Genomic DNA, 14618 nt, shown 5'->3' on the forward strand with positions numbered 1-14618 from the left:
GCAAGCGACACCTTCTGAGAGGATGTCATTCCACTTAGAAAGACAAATATCCCATCCGGCTGGATGGGAAGGTGTTAAAGCTGATATAAAACAGACAAATGCACAGATGATAGGTCTGGGCTTAAGGCAGGCTATAAATAGTGCAGATTTATTTCCTGCAACCATGGGTTGCAGGAAAGAAATTTGCATGATTTCCCCATCAACACAGACAATGCTGACAGGAGAAATCCCTCCTCATGAGATATTATCTTCCCCCGGCAATGAAAGCTGTCCCCGCTGGGAGAAGACAGTGATTATTGCTAGCAGCTATAGCAGCCACCGATAATTGCAAGTAAATCCAGCTGGCTAGTTGTATCCAAGTTGATCCATCAGCTTGGTACATTCAGCCTTCCCATACATGGTTCAAATCTGGATCAGTTTCTGCTGAACTGGCCAGGATTCAAATTGTCTAGGCTGGCCTTACACATATCGACTGTGATCTCTATGATCTCTATAATCTGTCTGGCAGGGCAGGTAAACTGAACATTTTCTGCTGTAACACTTGCAGGTATTTTGCCTCTCCCAGCCTGTGACTACACAGAAAAAGCAGCACAATAACAAGCTAATCTCTCTGTCATTCTGCTTTCTCCTCCTATCAGCGTGCTCCTTATTAGCACATAAGCACTGTAGCATAGCTTATTGGCTTCTTGTGTTGTTTTTCATGCCGCCTTGTCCAAGTTTTGCGATACAAGGAATAGTAAAATGGTGATAGCAAGTCAAATTCAGTGTCTTACACGGCTTGTATTTAAAATAAATAATTGAATGATGTATAAACAAATACAGAGCTGCATTAAATCTTTTGTATCTGCCCGGGGTTCAGCTTTAGCAAAATATTTATTGTTAACTTGCTTTATTTGATTTGGTTTTCGAATTATAAAAAAATATAAATGTTTACTGTTTTTATTTGATGTTGTGAAATGCTTTCAACTATTTTTTTTATACTTGCAAATGTTTTATGAAAAAAAAAAGCATCAAAATATAATATCATACATAATATCCTATGAAGAGAAACCAGGGCACAAACACACAAGCACCTGTATCGAACTTCATGTGTAAAAGGATTACTTTCTAGAGATCATCCCAGTTCTCATGCATGCTATGCTTAACACTTGCACATTTGTATACAGTACTTACCTTTAGCACATTTAACAAGATGTCCTGTTCTTTTCTTCTGCAGGGTTTTTCTATAGGACTTAATGATGCTCAGCTCTACACATGGACAGATGGCCTCAGAAGGAAGGACTGGCATGACTATGACAACATTCAGAAGGATGCACTACGCTCAGGTAAAAAAATGTCTAAGTGGAAAAATGTGTGTTGGAATAATGATTAAATATCAATCTTAGCTGCAAAAAAATGTTCTTGGTAAATATGCTTCATGACTATAGGGTTGAGCTTAATTCACATAAAGAATGGTGGCATTTAGATAATATAATAAAAAAAACACAGAGAAAATAAAACATTAAGAAGAAAAATGGTGAAGAAAAAGTACTTTAAAATTAAAATTCACATACAGTAAAAAAGTAGGCTTTATCCTTGGTAGGGAAGCCAGTGATAATATTGTCAAAGCCTTGAACTTACACCTTCGGCTGACCTCCTCCAAACAACACGGGTTCTTTTTATCTTTGGATGCAGAGAAGGCAATCAAGGAATGGGCTGGAACTATATGGCAGTGATCTTGAGAGCCATAGGACTATGGGAACACATGCTCATCTACATTATGTTGTTATACTCTAACCAACTGTGAAAGTTTGAGTCAATGGCCACCTGTTGAATGCCTTCTCTATCCAAAATAGAACCAATAAGGGCAGCCGTCTTACAACAATACTTTTTGTACTGACATTTGGGCCATTTCTTTGCAGTCTCAGGGCTAATGTGGGTATTAAGGGCCTTTCAGTCTCTGGTTGTACTTTCAAGCTTGCCGCATTTGCAGATGGCATACTTCTCTTCCTCACAGAGTCCCATATTACACTCCCGTACCTACTAGGGGACTTTACCCTCTTCAAAATGTTGTCAAACCTAAACATTAAGCATTTTGAAATCTTACATGCTAAACATTGCTCTGCCTTCGGAACAGTCACATATTGCCAATCCAATTTCCTGTTTATCTGGAAGATATACACCATAATATACCTTGGCATCCAGCTTCTAGCTTGGCTCTTGGTACTATAGTCCAGAAAATATTTACAATCCTTACATGATATGCAACGCGATCTCCAAAATTGTGATAAACCAAATTTTTATGTTTTTTGCCATTATAAAAATGAATGTCTTGCAGACACTAATGGCCTCCAGCCTTCTGCTCCACATACAAAAACTATTGCACTAACATCGTATGGTACAATAAGACCCCAAGGATAAGTTTTGACCTGCTGGCCCTACCAAAGCTGAAGTTAGGGATAAAGGGATAAGTTCTCCCCAACCGCCAAAAATATGTACATGTGTACACAAATATGTATGTACACAAATATGTATATGGAATGTACATGTCCAGGTGAAGGATTGGGTATGGCTGGAAAACACCCTCTCCAACATACCTCTTGGCCAGTATCATGTCTTGCTTCCCACCACACCCCCTCTGTACTGCTGGATCATCCCCTTATTTGGACTGGGTCTGAGGGACATGGGGGGAGACTGCAGGAAATTTCCATTACATACCCTCCCCTATATATACCGCTGTCTCATTGACTCCTTTTTAGCATTTCCTTTCTTTCTGGCACCCCACCTTCTTCCCTTCCCTCTCTCCTTTCCTCCACCACCCTGTGCACTTTCCCCTCCCCCTCCTTTCACCCCCCTTATTTTTCCTCATCCTTACCACCCCTTTCCAGGTTTCACATTCACACATTTCCATATTCACGTTCCCAGTGCCCTTTCAGCCCAATCCTCAATTGAAAGAGCTATCTCACTCATTGGTGACCCCTCTACCATATCTCCCTCTATCTAGGCTAACCTCACTTTTAAACCAGTTTCACAAACTACATTACCTCAAAGCCTGTTTCCTCTATGTGACATCAGAAGCTCGGTTCTCAACACATTACTCAAAAGTATGTTAAATTGACATTACAATTATATGATATGTACCTAGTCCTATTGGTATATACAATTGGGCTCATAAGTTTATATACCTTGGCAGAATTTGTGATTTCTTGGCCATTTTTGAGACTATGAATGATAACACAAAAAAAAAAACAATTTCATTCATGGTTAGTGTTTGACTGAAGTCATGTATTATCAATCAACGATGTTTACTCTTTTTAAATCATAATCCCAACATAAACTACCCAAATGACCCTGATCAAATGTTGACATACCCTGGTGATTTCCTGTTTCCCGTTTTTGTTCAATACTGCCTTTCTTGTGACTGGAAAGGCTGTATTGTTGTGCTTGTCTAAACACAATAAAGATGCAAGTGTACTGTTGTCAGATTAGTAAAAGACTCATTCTGATCAGTTGCTATGAGATTACATTTTTTTTATTTTACATTTTTGCTTTTAGCAACACTGGGTGAACATTTGACAATGCATGTAGTCTTTAGATTGTAATTAAAGTTGACCAGATCTCCATTGTTCCTTATTGTAGATATGGTTGGAGTCTATTCATAAAAGTTGACATTACATGAGAGAAATTATATGACTGTAAAAAATAGTTTAGTGCTATGAAGACATTTTCAACACACATTAATGTATCTAGCTACTGTGTTTTCCTTTCCAAAATTGCAGCTGTGATCAGCTATGTAAATCTTTGGTTCCAAACAAATGCATTCTGATTGGCTTTGGTGTACTTGCCTGGATTTTCTTTTATACACCCATTTTAAAATACTGTATCAAGTTTATATATGGGGGTCACAAATGCATTTGCCTATTTAAGATGTCACTAAACTAAAAGTATTTTTTTGCATATTTAAAGTGGGTCTTTCAGTAACTTTACATCAATAAATTCCTATCATGTCACAATATACAGCAACAGTATAATTGTTCAAAAATGTTTCATCATTAAAAATCAGTGCTTGAGATCCAGAAAGTAACTGGCAAAGCTGACAGGAGGAAACTTGGATAATGATATTGTCAGTCTACTGAGGGTAGAGGGTATTTGTCCCTATCCCTGTACATTGTGTCTCATTAGATGCTCCTCTATTATATATTATTTATTTAAGGTACCCATATAGTGCGGTCAGTTTACGCAGCGCTCCACACATACATTGCACACTCACATCGGTCCCTACCCTCAAGGAGCCCACAATCCAAGGTCCCTAACTCACATTCATATACTAGAGCCAATTTTGGAGAGAAGCCAATTAACCTACCAGCATGCCTTTGGAGTTTTTACCTGAACAAAGATGGCTTCATCAATCAGGAAAGAAAAACTGATGTAGGCATTGTCAGGGACAGCACTATGATCTTTATAAGAAGTAAATAATATCTGTACATTTTAAACTTACATATTGCTTGGAATATATACAGTTAATATAAAGAATATCTTTATCTTAACCACTTAAGCCCCGGACCATTTTGCAGCCCAAAGACCAGTCTAAAGGACAATATCCGCACTAATCAGCAACAGTTGATTAAAACGTACATATGTTCTAATTACCAAACAATACATAATGTGCAAAAAAATTCAACACAAAAAAATAAAAACAACAAAGGCAAAAACAAGGTGCTGCAACTAAAAAACCTGAATATACGTCTTGTGTGTGAGTATGAGAAAACTTCAAATGCGCAACCTAAATGAGTTAATTAATTAAATAAACAAGTGAGCAATCAGGATACAAACTTCCATGAGTGAACAAATAAATCGGTAACTAAATAGCCAAATGTGCCACAATAAATTAAATGAATAAATCTCTAAATAAACAAAATATGAATTAAATAAATACATCTATAAATGAATCTGTTATACACTAGTGTCCTTAATAAGGATAGATCAATCTCAGTGATAATTGACACAAAGGGGGTGATTTACGAACGGTTTGCGCCATGAGTTGCGGCGCACGCCGATGTGCAACGGCAGTTTTCGTATTTACAAAACATTTGCGATTGTAACACAGCGCAATTCCCCTACTATTATATTGCCAGCACACGGGAAGCGGCGATCGGTGCACCACTATAGACATGGTGCACGGAATCTTCAACTCAGAATTTAAAGAAGCTGAAAGTGCCAATATTATGGGGGTTATGTGGGTGATGTGAGGAAGTATAGTTATAACTGTCCAAGTAGCAAATATGCCCAAAATAGAATGAGAAAGTAACTTTCTCTAAACAAGCCTGCTGTGCCTGCAAATACACTTAGAACTGTGCAAGGTCAATTTATGCACTGTGCATGTGCACGCGGCATTTGCGCACGTTCAAATGCTTTGGTTCACTGCCCCGGCAAAATCTTAGTAAATGTCAAACAACATAAATGCATTTGCATAGGTTGAACGGGCGCACCTCTCAACTAAATTTTTTTTTTTACGCTGGTTCACTTTTATGGTTTTTTTTTAAGGCTATTTGCACACAGGTCATGTTAACATTAAGAAACAAAAAATGAGAAAATTAAAATGCGTGGGGGTCCCCCCAAATTCCATACAAGGCCCTTCCGGTCTGGTATGGATTTTAAGGGGAACCCTACGCAAAAAAAAGGCTTGGGGGCTCCCCTCAAAATCCATACCAGACCCTTATCTGAGCACGCAACCTGGCAGGCCACAGGAAAAGAGAGGGGACGAGAGCGCGCCCCCTCCTAATCCGTACTAGGCCACATGCCCTCAACATTAGGAGGGTGCTTTGGGGGTAGCCCCCAAAGCACCTTATTCCCATGTTGATGAGGACAAGGGCCTCATCCCCACAACCCTGGCCAGTGGTTGTGGGTGTCTGCGGGCCGGGAGCTTATCGGAATCTGGAAGCCCCTTTTAACAAGGGGACCCCCAGATCCCGCCCGCCGTGTAAAAAGTACCCCTACCATTTCACCAAAAAAGTGTCAAAAATGTTAAAAGTTACAAGAGCCAGTTTTTGACAATTCCTTTATTAAAGTCTTCTTCTTTACAGCTTCTTCGGGTCTTCTTCCTTCCTTCATCCTTCAGTTTCTTCCTCCATCTTCTTCTTCTGCTTCTTCCTCCAATCCTCTGCTTCTTGCTCCAGTGTTTTCGTCCAGCATCTTCCTCAATGGCTTCTCTTCTTCCCCGCTTCTTTCTTGGGCCGCTCCGCTCAATGGGAGATTCCTGCTGTGTGACGCTTCTCTTCTTCTGACACTTATATAACGGAACCATGCATCAGAGGTGGGCCCCGCCCTCCATTATATAAGAACTGTCAGAAGAAGAGAAGTGGGAGCCTCCCATTGAGCGGAGCGGCCCAAGAAAGAAGCGGGGAAGAAGACGCTGTGGAGACGCTGTGGAGGAAGAAACCGAAGGATGAAGGAAGGAAGAAGGAAGAAGACCTGAAAGAAGATGGAAAGAAGAAGACTTTAATAAAGGAATTGTCAAAAACTGGCTCCCCAAAGAGTCAGAAGGATTTCCAGCTTCAAGAATCCTTTCTGAAGTAGCAAAAGTAGCCAGTAATAACAAAGTAGCAAAAGTTTTCTTTCCTTCTTCAGATGAAAGCACCACACATAATCCAGCGAATAACAGCCAAAGCAGTAAAAGTGTGACCAGGTGGCCGCTTACCAGATCTAAAGATCAGATGGACATGTATAAGGATAGACCCTCCACACCTGACGATACCTCCTTCCGATTCCATGGTAAGGATTGTCCACTCCTCAGGTATGCAGCGATCTCTTCCCCGCTCAGTGCTTGTCTGCACACCGCACACAGCACTTCCTCTGCTTCAGTGGCTGTGAGCACATTGGAGTCCCTCTCCATCCACAGATCTAAAGATCAAATGGACATGTATAAGGATAGACCCTCCACACTGGGCGATACCTCCTTCCGATTCCACGGTAAGGATTGTCCACTCCTCAGATATGCAGAGATCTCTCCCCCGCTCAGTGCTTGTCTGCACACCGCACACAGCACTTCCTCTGTGGCTGTGAGCACATCAGAGTCCTTCCACGTCCACCGTATAGGGCAAAGAAAAAATAGTATAGTGCAATATTGTTTCTACTAGGAATCTTCTTTATTATAGCATTATAAGACAGTCCGCATATGGTTGACATCCAAAAAAAGGTATATATAGAAAACAAGCAACCAAAATGTTTTTAAAAAGTGAAGTATCAATATAAATATTGCAGCTGCGACTGCTAGCTGCACCGTACGTCTGGTCCACCCGATGTGTTTCTCTGTACAAGGTTTCAACTGCGAAAGGCGACCAGGGGTATTACTGGCTACCTTTGCTACATCAGAAAGGATTCTTTGAACCTGGAAATCCTTTGACTCTTTGTGTCAATTATACTAACCTTTAGTCACTGAGATTGATCTATCCTTATTACGGACACTTTGGACACTAGTGTATAATAGATTCATTTATATATTTATTTATTTATTTAATTCATATTTTGTTTATTTAGCGATTTATTAATTTAATTTATTGTGTGTCACATTTGGCTATTTAGCTACCAATTTATTTGTTCACTCATGGAAGTTTGTATCCTGATTGCTAACTTGTTTATTTAATTAATTAACTCATTTAGGTTGCACAATTGAAGTTTTCTCATAGGCCAAAGACCAGATCACTTTTTGCGATTTGGCACTGCGTCACTTTAACTGACAACTGCACGGTCGCGTGACAAAATGTATGTCCTTTTTTTCCCACAAATAGAGCTATCTTTTATTAGTATTTGATCACCCCTGCGGTTTTTATTTTTTGCGCTATAAACTAAAAAAGAGTGACAATTAAAAAAGAAAAAGCATTATTTTTTACTATAATAAATATCCCCCAAAAAGATATCCATTTTTTTCCCAGTTTAGGCCAATATGTATTCTTATACATATTTTTGGTTAAAAAAATCACAATAAGCGATTATTGATTGGTTTGCGCAAAAGTTATAGCTTTAACAAAATAGGGGATAGTTTAATTTTTTTACTAGTAATGGCAGCGATCAGCAATTTTTATCTTGACTGCGACATTATGGCGGACTCATCTGACATTTTTGACACATATTTGGGACCATTGTCATTTATACAGCATACAGCTATACAAATGCACTGATTCCTGTGTAAATGACACTGGCAGTGAAGGGGTTAACCACCAGGTGGCAATGTAGGGGTTAAATGTGTCCTAGGGGCATGTAACTGTGGGGGGGAGCGTGGCTGTCTATGACACGTCACTGATCTCTGCACTTCATCTATGTCTGAAGGAAGATGTTATGTGTTGAGCAGAAAGAATATGTTCCCCATATACTGTAGTAAAGAAAGCACGGCAGGTTACCTTTTTTACAATCTTGCATCATATACAGGAACCCCTGTTGTTACTACTGAGCTTTCCATACACCAAACACTGAGAAAAGATCTATTCAGTGACAATGCTGTTTAATCACTACAGTGAATATTTAAATAAAATAAGCCAGCCAAACAATAAAGAAGAAACCCTTTTTTGCTCACAACACTATCTATTAAATCTATAAAAAGGGGGGGGGGGACTTTTGAACACATATAAAAGCAGAGAATAAGACTCAAACAACTTGAGCTTCTGGTAGTTTTTTTGTCAATGATCTATATACTAGTATCTCCAAACTCTGAAAATTGCAAAGTGAACTTTAATAGTCTGAAGGTGAAAACAACATGAATCTATAAGAACATGAGTCTATGCTTCTTTTGAAGATCGGTATCCCGCTCAGATTCCTTCTTCTTAGACTTCGGTATCATTCTTCACAGATGGTGAATATATAATAATATGAATCATAATTGAATTCAAAGTTTTAGCTAGCAGTCTTATACTATAATCATTGCTGCCCACTGGGTAGCTACCTTTTGTTACCTGTGTGAAGGTGGAATGTGCTGGGTGTACTTAACAGAGTTACAGCTTAAAATGTTCTCCTGCATTCCAAATTTACATGTAAGCGTATGGAGTGCATAAAGAATAATAGCATAGTTTTAGCGACGTAACTAATAAACAGTATGCCTAAAATATACATCCCAACAAAAATGAAAATGAGTCTTTGAAATGCAGATATGTGTTTGATAGTACATTGTGCATCATGAACAATATGTGCATTCTTAGAAAAGCTTTTCAATGTATGTTTATTAATGAAAAGCAAGTGTGAAAATGTGATCTTAAATCTGAACACCATTGTATTCAATGAGGGGTAGGTTGAATCTTTAAAACCATTTGCAAGGTATTGTCAAAAAGAGCTAGGGGAGCTGGGCAGTGACAGGTACCAATGCACTAAATATGTTTTTTAAATACCATATTATGGGGTGAGGTTTTTCTTTTTTATGAGGACAACATTGTAAAAACACCAATATTTTAATTACATGCTTGGGGGATTTCTTTAACCACTTTGGGGGTTATTTACGAAAGGCAAATCCACTTTGCACTGCAAGTGCACTTTCAAGTGCAGTCGCTGTAGATCTAAGGGGGACATGCAAGGAAAATAGAAAGCAGCATTTTAGCTTGCACATGATTGGATGATAAAATAAGCAGAGCTTCCACTCATTTCAGATCTACCCCTTAGATCTATAGTGACTGCACTTCCAAGTGCACTTGTAGTGCAAAGTGGATTTGACTTTAGTAAATAACCCTCTTTGTGTTTGTCTGTTTTCTTTTTTTAATTTTTCACACATATGTGAAAAAAGAGGGTTTTTTTGCTAGAAAATTACATGGACTCCCCAAACATTTATATTTTCTGAAAGCAGAGGCCATGGAGAATAAAATGGTGGCTTTTGCATTTTTTTATGTTGCACAATATTTGCAAAGTTGTTAATTCAATTCATATTTTCAGGAAAGACTACACTGCAATCTATTTGAGTGGACACAAACACACTCTAATATACACTTTTTTGTAAAATATAAAAGATGAGGTTGCGTCAAGTAAGTACAGGCTTAAAATGTCAAGACCCAAAATTGTGCGTGCCTCTGAAATAGACAAACTAAAATATCTACATTTTTCATAGGTGACACTTTAAAAGCCTTTACAGGTTATCAATTTAGAGTTAGGTGTAAATTATAGCCCTGGAATTATTGGTTTCACCCTGACATTCCTAGAGATACCTCACATGTGAATTGTGTAGTGGCAAGGCCCCCCTCTCATTATCGTAAAAATGATCAGGTAGCTGTAGGGCCACCTGAATTACTTTTACTAAACAGCCAATCTCTGCCTGGAAAAAAATGATACCAATCACATAACTGCAGATTCAGGTCCAGGATATATTTAAAACTACCTAAAGACTTGCAGTGATTACATTTTAAATTTTACCTCTTTGCTTTGCTTTAACACACCAACACTCCAATAAGATTTATGACTTGAATATTTTTTGCAATGCCACACTGATTTTTTTATCCAGCCAAAATTTACCTGAATTGAATAGTATACGCGGTTTGAGTCTCGGCCAGTTCAGCAGGCACCAGGTGAGATTCGAACCATGTATGGGCAGGCTAATTGTGCCAAGTTGATCGGTCGATCATCTTGGGTACAACCAGCATGCTGATTTTACCTGCAATTATTGCTATTGGCTGCTATAGCCACTAACAAAAACCCCTGTCTTGTCCCTGCGGGGACTGCTCCCCCCTGCACCAGGAGAAAACAGTGGCCTGGCAGGAGGGTTTCACACATCAACACCGTCTGTGTTGATGGGGGAATCAAGCAAATTCCTTTCCTGCAACCCACAACTGTATGGCCGGCCTAAGTTGCAGCCATAAAAGATCTGAAGGTTATATAAAAGGGTTTGTGTTTACAATAAAAGGTAATGTCCTCAACTCAATACAAATTGTTCTTTGGCACAAAAATGTAATAGTGTAATTTGTGAGTTTTTTTTTTTTTTATCATATGACACTGTATTGTCCTAAAACTTCACAAATTGTATAAGTACACAAAACACTTTAAAATCACAACTTCATATTACACAACCCCCCCCCCCCCCCATCCCCATCTCCAAATTATTCCCAAAATATAGGCTGCAGATATGTGGTAGAAATTGACTAACCTTAAGACCTTATGCCCTTCAATAGGAAACAAATAGAAAGAGCCCTGAAGTATGGGGCTTTTTTTATTATATCTGTAGATGGTTGCATCATTGCATCTAGGGATGGACTGGATGTGGCTGTTCATTTGTTCATAGAACAGACGAACAAATGTAGCACTCGTGGTAAGTTCACCCGTTCCAGAGCACCCCATAATGCACTGCAAAATCTCAGTGCATTGACTGCTTCTGTTTGGCCAAAGCATGCACATGACCTGTTTTCTTTGGCCAATCACAGCGTAATGTGCTGTGAGAGCCACGATTGGCAAAAGGCCTCTATATAGGGCTGCTGCTTACACAGCGGCCGTTTATAGTGAATGAATGGAGATTAGGCAGGTAGTGTAGTGCGCAGTCATATATATATATGTATATATATATTACAGTTCAGAGTATATAGTGCGGTCTATGTAGTATATATAAAATACAATTCAGAGTTCAGAGGCACGCCTTAGCCCCCGTACACACGGTCGGACATTCTGCCAACCAAATCCGTTGGATTTTGTCAGACGGATTTTGTCCGACGGATTGTGTCCGAAACTGTTGCATATACACGGTCAGACCAAGTTGTCGGAAAATCCGATCATTTAGAACGTGATGACGTAATTTCGTTATGACGGGACTACGTTCAGGCTAGTAGCTAATAGCTTTGGTGTAGGAATTTGATCTGAGCATGCGTGGCACTTTGTCGGATCGGAATTCTCTACACATGATCGGAGTATGTCCGATCGGACCAGTTTGTCGGAAAATATTTCCAACAAGTTGGAAAATTGGGTCCGACGGATATTCCGACGGAATCAGTCCGATGCATACCACACACAGTTAGATTATTATTATTATTATTATTCAGGATTTATATAGCGCCAGCAATTTACGCAGCGCTGTACAATATAAAAGGGAGACAATACAGTTACAATACAATTAAATACAAGAGGATTAAGAGGACCCTGCTCAGAAGAGCTTACAATCTAAAAGATTATCCGACAACACAGTCCGATAGGACACATTCCGACGGATTCTCCGACCGTGTGTACAAATGCTAAGAGGACTGGGAGGATACAGTCTGGGATAGGTGCAGAACCAGAGGAATGGACTGTGGTATCATGGGCAGTGGAGAAGGACATCTGCACCCAGGAGGGCTGGAAGAGCCTGAAAATGGCTTACTGGGCTCAGTAACCACATGTAGGACAGCTAGCACCAGAGACTTTCTATTTTGCTACACTATAGGGGTTTGCAGTCCCTGCCTGCAAAGGGCATTTGCTAAGGCCTGGAGGAGTGGAATCGAGCAGGAGAGAGGAATAAACATAAGAGAGCCAGCGATGTGCAGAAGGAGAGAGGAGTGAACTATAGAAAAGAAAAGATGCACAGGAGGAGAAACGGAGTGTATATACCTGAGTGTATATAGTTTCCCCAGCAAGTTCTGCAAAATTCTATTGGGTATCCCATAATTCCTATACCCTATCCAATGTCAAATCCCTCAATAAAACATAAAAACAAGCACTGTTTTTCTGTCTTTAAGTGTCTGCTTTAGCTTTAGTAAATAAACCCCATTGTGTACTTAAAAGTGGGGTATGATTTTATATAATAAAGTTCACAGTATACAGTTCAGTCCATATAGTATTTATAATACAGTCCAGAATATATAGTGAAGTCTGTGTAGTATATCTAATAAAGTTCACAGTATACAGTGCAGTCCATGTAGTATGTATAATACAGTTTGGAGTTAATAGTGAAGTCTGTATAATATATAATACAGTTCAGAGTATATAGTGCAGGCAGTATAGTATATATAATACAGTTCAGAGTATATATATATATATATATATATATATATATATATATATATATATATATATATATATTACAGTTCAGAGTATATAATGCAGTCTGTGTAGTATATATAATACAGTTCAGAGTATATGGTGCAGTCAGTGTAGTATATATTATACAGTGAAGAATATATAGTGCAGTCAGTGTAGTATATATAATACAGTGCAGGGTATATAGTGCAGCACAGAGTATATAATACAGTGTATTGAAGTGGTTAAGGGCAACTCTATGACAGAATTAAGAATAAAATGGTGTGGGGTCCCCCAAAAATCCATACCAGGCCGCTTGCCCTCAACATTGGGAGGGTGCTTTGAGGTGCCCTCCAAAGCACCTTGTCCCCATATTAATGGGGACAATGGCCTCTTCCCGACAACCTTGGCTGGTGGTTGTCGGGTGTCTGCAGGCTGGAGGCTTATCGGAAGCTGGACCCACATATCCCTGCCCCCCTCAATGTGAATAGTTATCGAGTACATTGCACTCCTACCCATTCACCATACAAAGTGTCAAAAATTAAAAACCACAACAGACATCTTTTGACAATTCCTTTATTAAAAAAGAAAAAAGTGTCCAGCAATGTCCATCCAGCTTTAATCACGCCACCTGAGTAAAAAGTAGAAAAATTTAAAAGTTCCGCCTCGATTAGGCTTCCCGGCGACTGCTGTCTCTTGACTTTGAGAGCTGTTATATAGGCAAGGGCGGAGCCACCCAGTGACGTAATCGAGTGACCCCATCCCCTTCTGTCATCACACCAGTGATTTTTAGCAAAGATCAGTCTCCTCTTTCAGTATCATCCAGCACCCTGAAAATAAACTTATGTCTAGAATTTTTATTTTTTTACATAATTTTAAAATATAGACAATAAATGCTTAAAGGCATTTCAACAGTTCTACTATCTATAAAATCAGCAAACAAAGATATTAAAGATAGTAGTTCTGGTCACTAAAATTAGGACACCTTTTTTTTTTTTTTTTAACCTACATAAATTGTGAAGCAACATAAATTGCTCAATTGTGGATGAATCTACTACAGGGAATTTGGTCAATCCTAACTGACCATATACCTTATGAAAAGTACATATCCAGCAGCATTTTTGCAGCAATATCACAATATTTGCACTAAAGCATTGAACTAGGAAAATAAACAAAATTTATTAAAAAAAACAAAAACATTTTAACGGTTCAGGAAAAGTTATAATTGTAGTTTGGAAAAGTATATTGTTACATAAGGATGCTGAAATTATTAGGACATAAAAAAACAACATCTTTTAATACTATATCATGTCTGTTCACTATAGGAGTAACATTTCAAGCATATATATATATATATATATATATATATATATATATATATATATATATATATATATATGTATATATATCCCTTTCATGACTAAGCCTATTTTTAACATTTGGTGTTTACAAGTTTAAATATGTATTTTTTGCTAGAAAATTACTTAGGATCCCCAAACATTATGTATATTTTTTTAGCAGACAATCTAGAGAATAAAATGGTAATATTTTATGTCACACAGTAGTTGTGCAGCGGTGTTTAGGGGACAACTGCTCTAAGGGGATAATTCCCCTTTCTTTGAAGATATTACCTTTTTTACTTTCTGTTGTCTCATCTGTGGTAAATACACAACAGGAGGAAAATCTCCCCAAATAGA

The 14618-nt window shown here is 38.5% G+C and overlaps 1 protein-coding gene across 1 annotated transcript in view; it reads left to right on the top strand.

Annotated features, from left to right (window-relative positions):
* The window catches only part of GALNTL6 (polypeptide N-acetylgalactosaminyltransferase like 6), a 1867045-nt gene that overhangs the window by 449796 nt on the left and 1402631 nt on the right, over positions 1-14618 (top strand). The window contains exon 2 of the mRNA XM_077477209.1: positions 1217-1325. Coding sequence (XP_077333335.1) covers positions 1217-1325 — 109 coding nt within the window. The remainder of the gene's footprint in view (positions 1-1216; positions 1326-14618) is intronic.

The sequence above is a fragment of the Lithobates pipiens genome, unplaced genomic scaffold (assembly GCF_037356315.1).
Source record: "Lithobates pipiens isolate NorthernLeopardFrog02 unplaced genomic scaffold, aLitPip1_a1.2 Scaffold_13, whole genome shotgun sequence".
Lineage (NCBI taxonomy): Eukaryota > Metazoa > Chordata > Amphibia > Anura > Ranidae > Lithobates > Lithobates pipiens.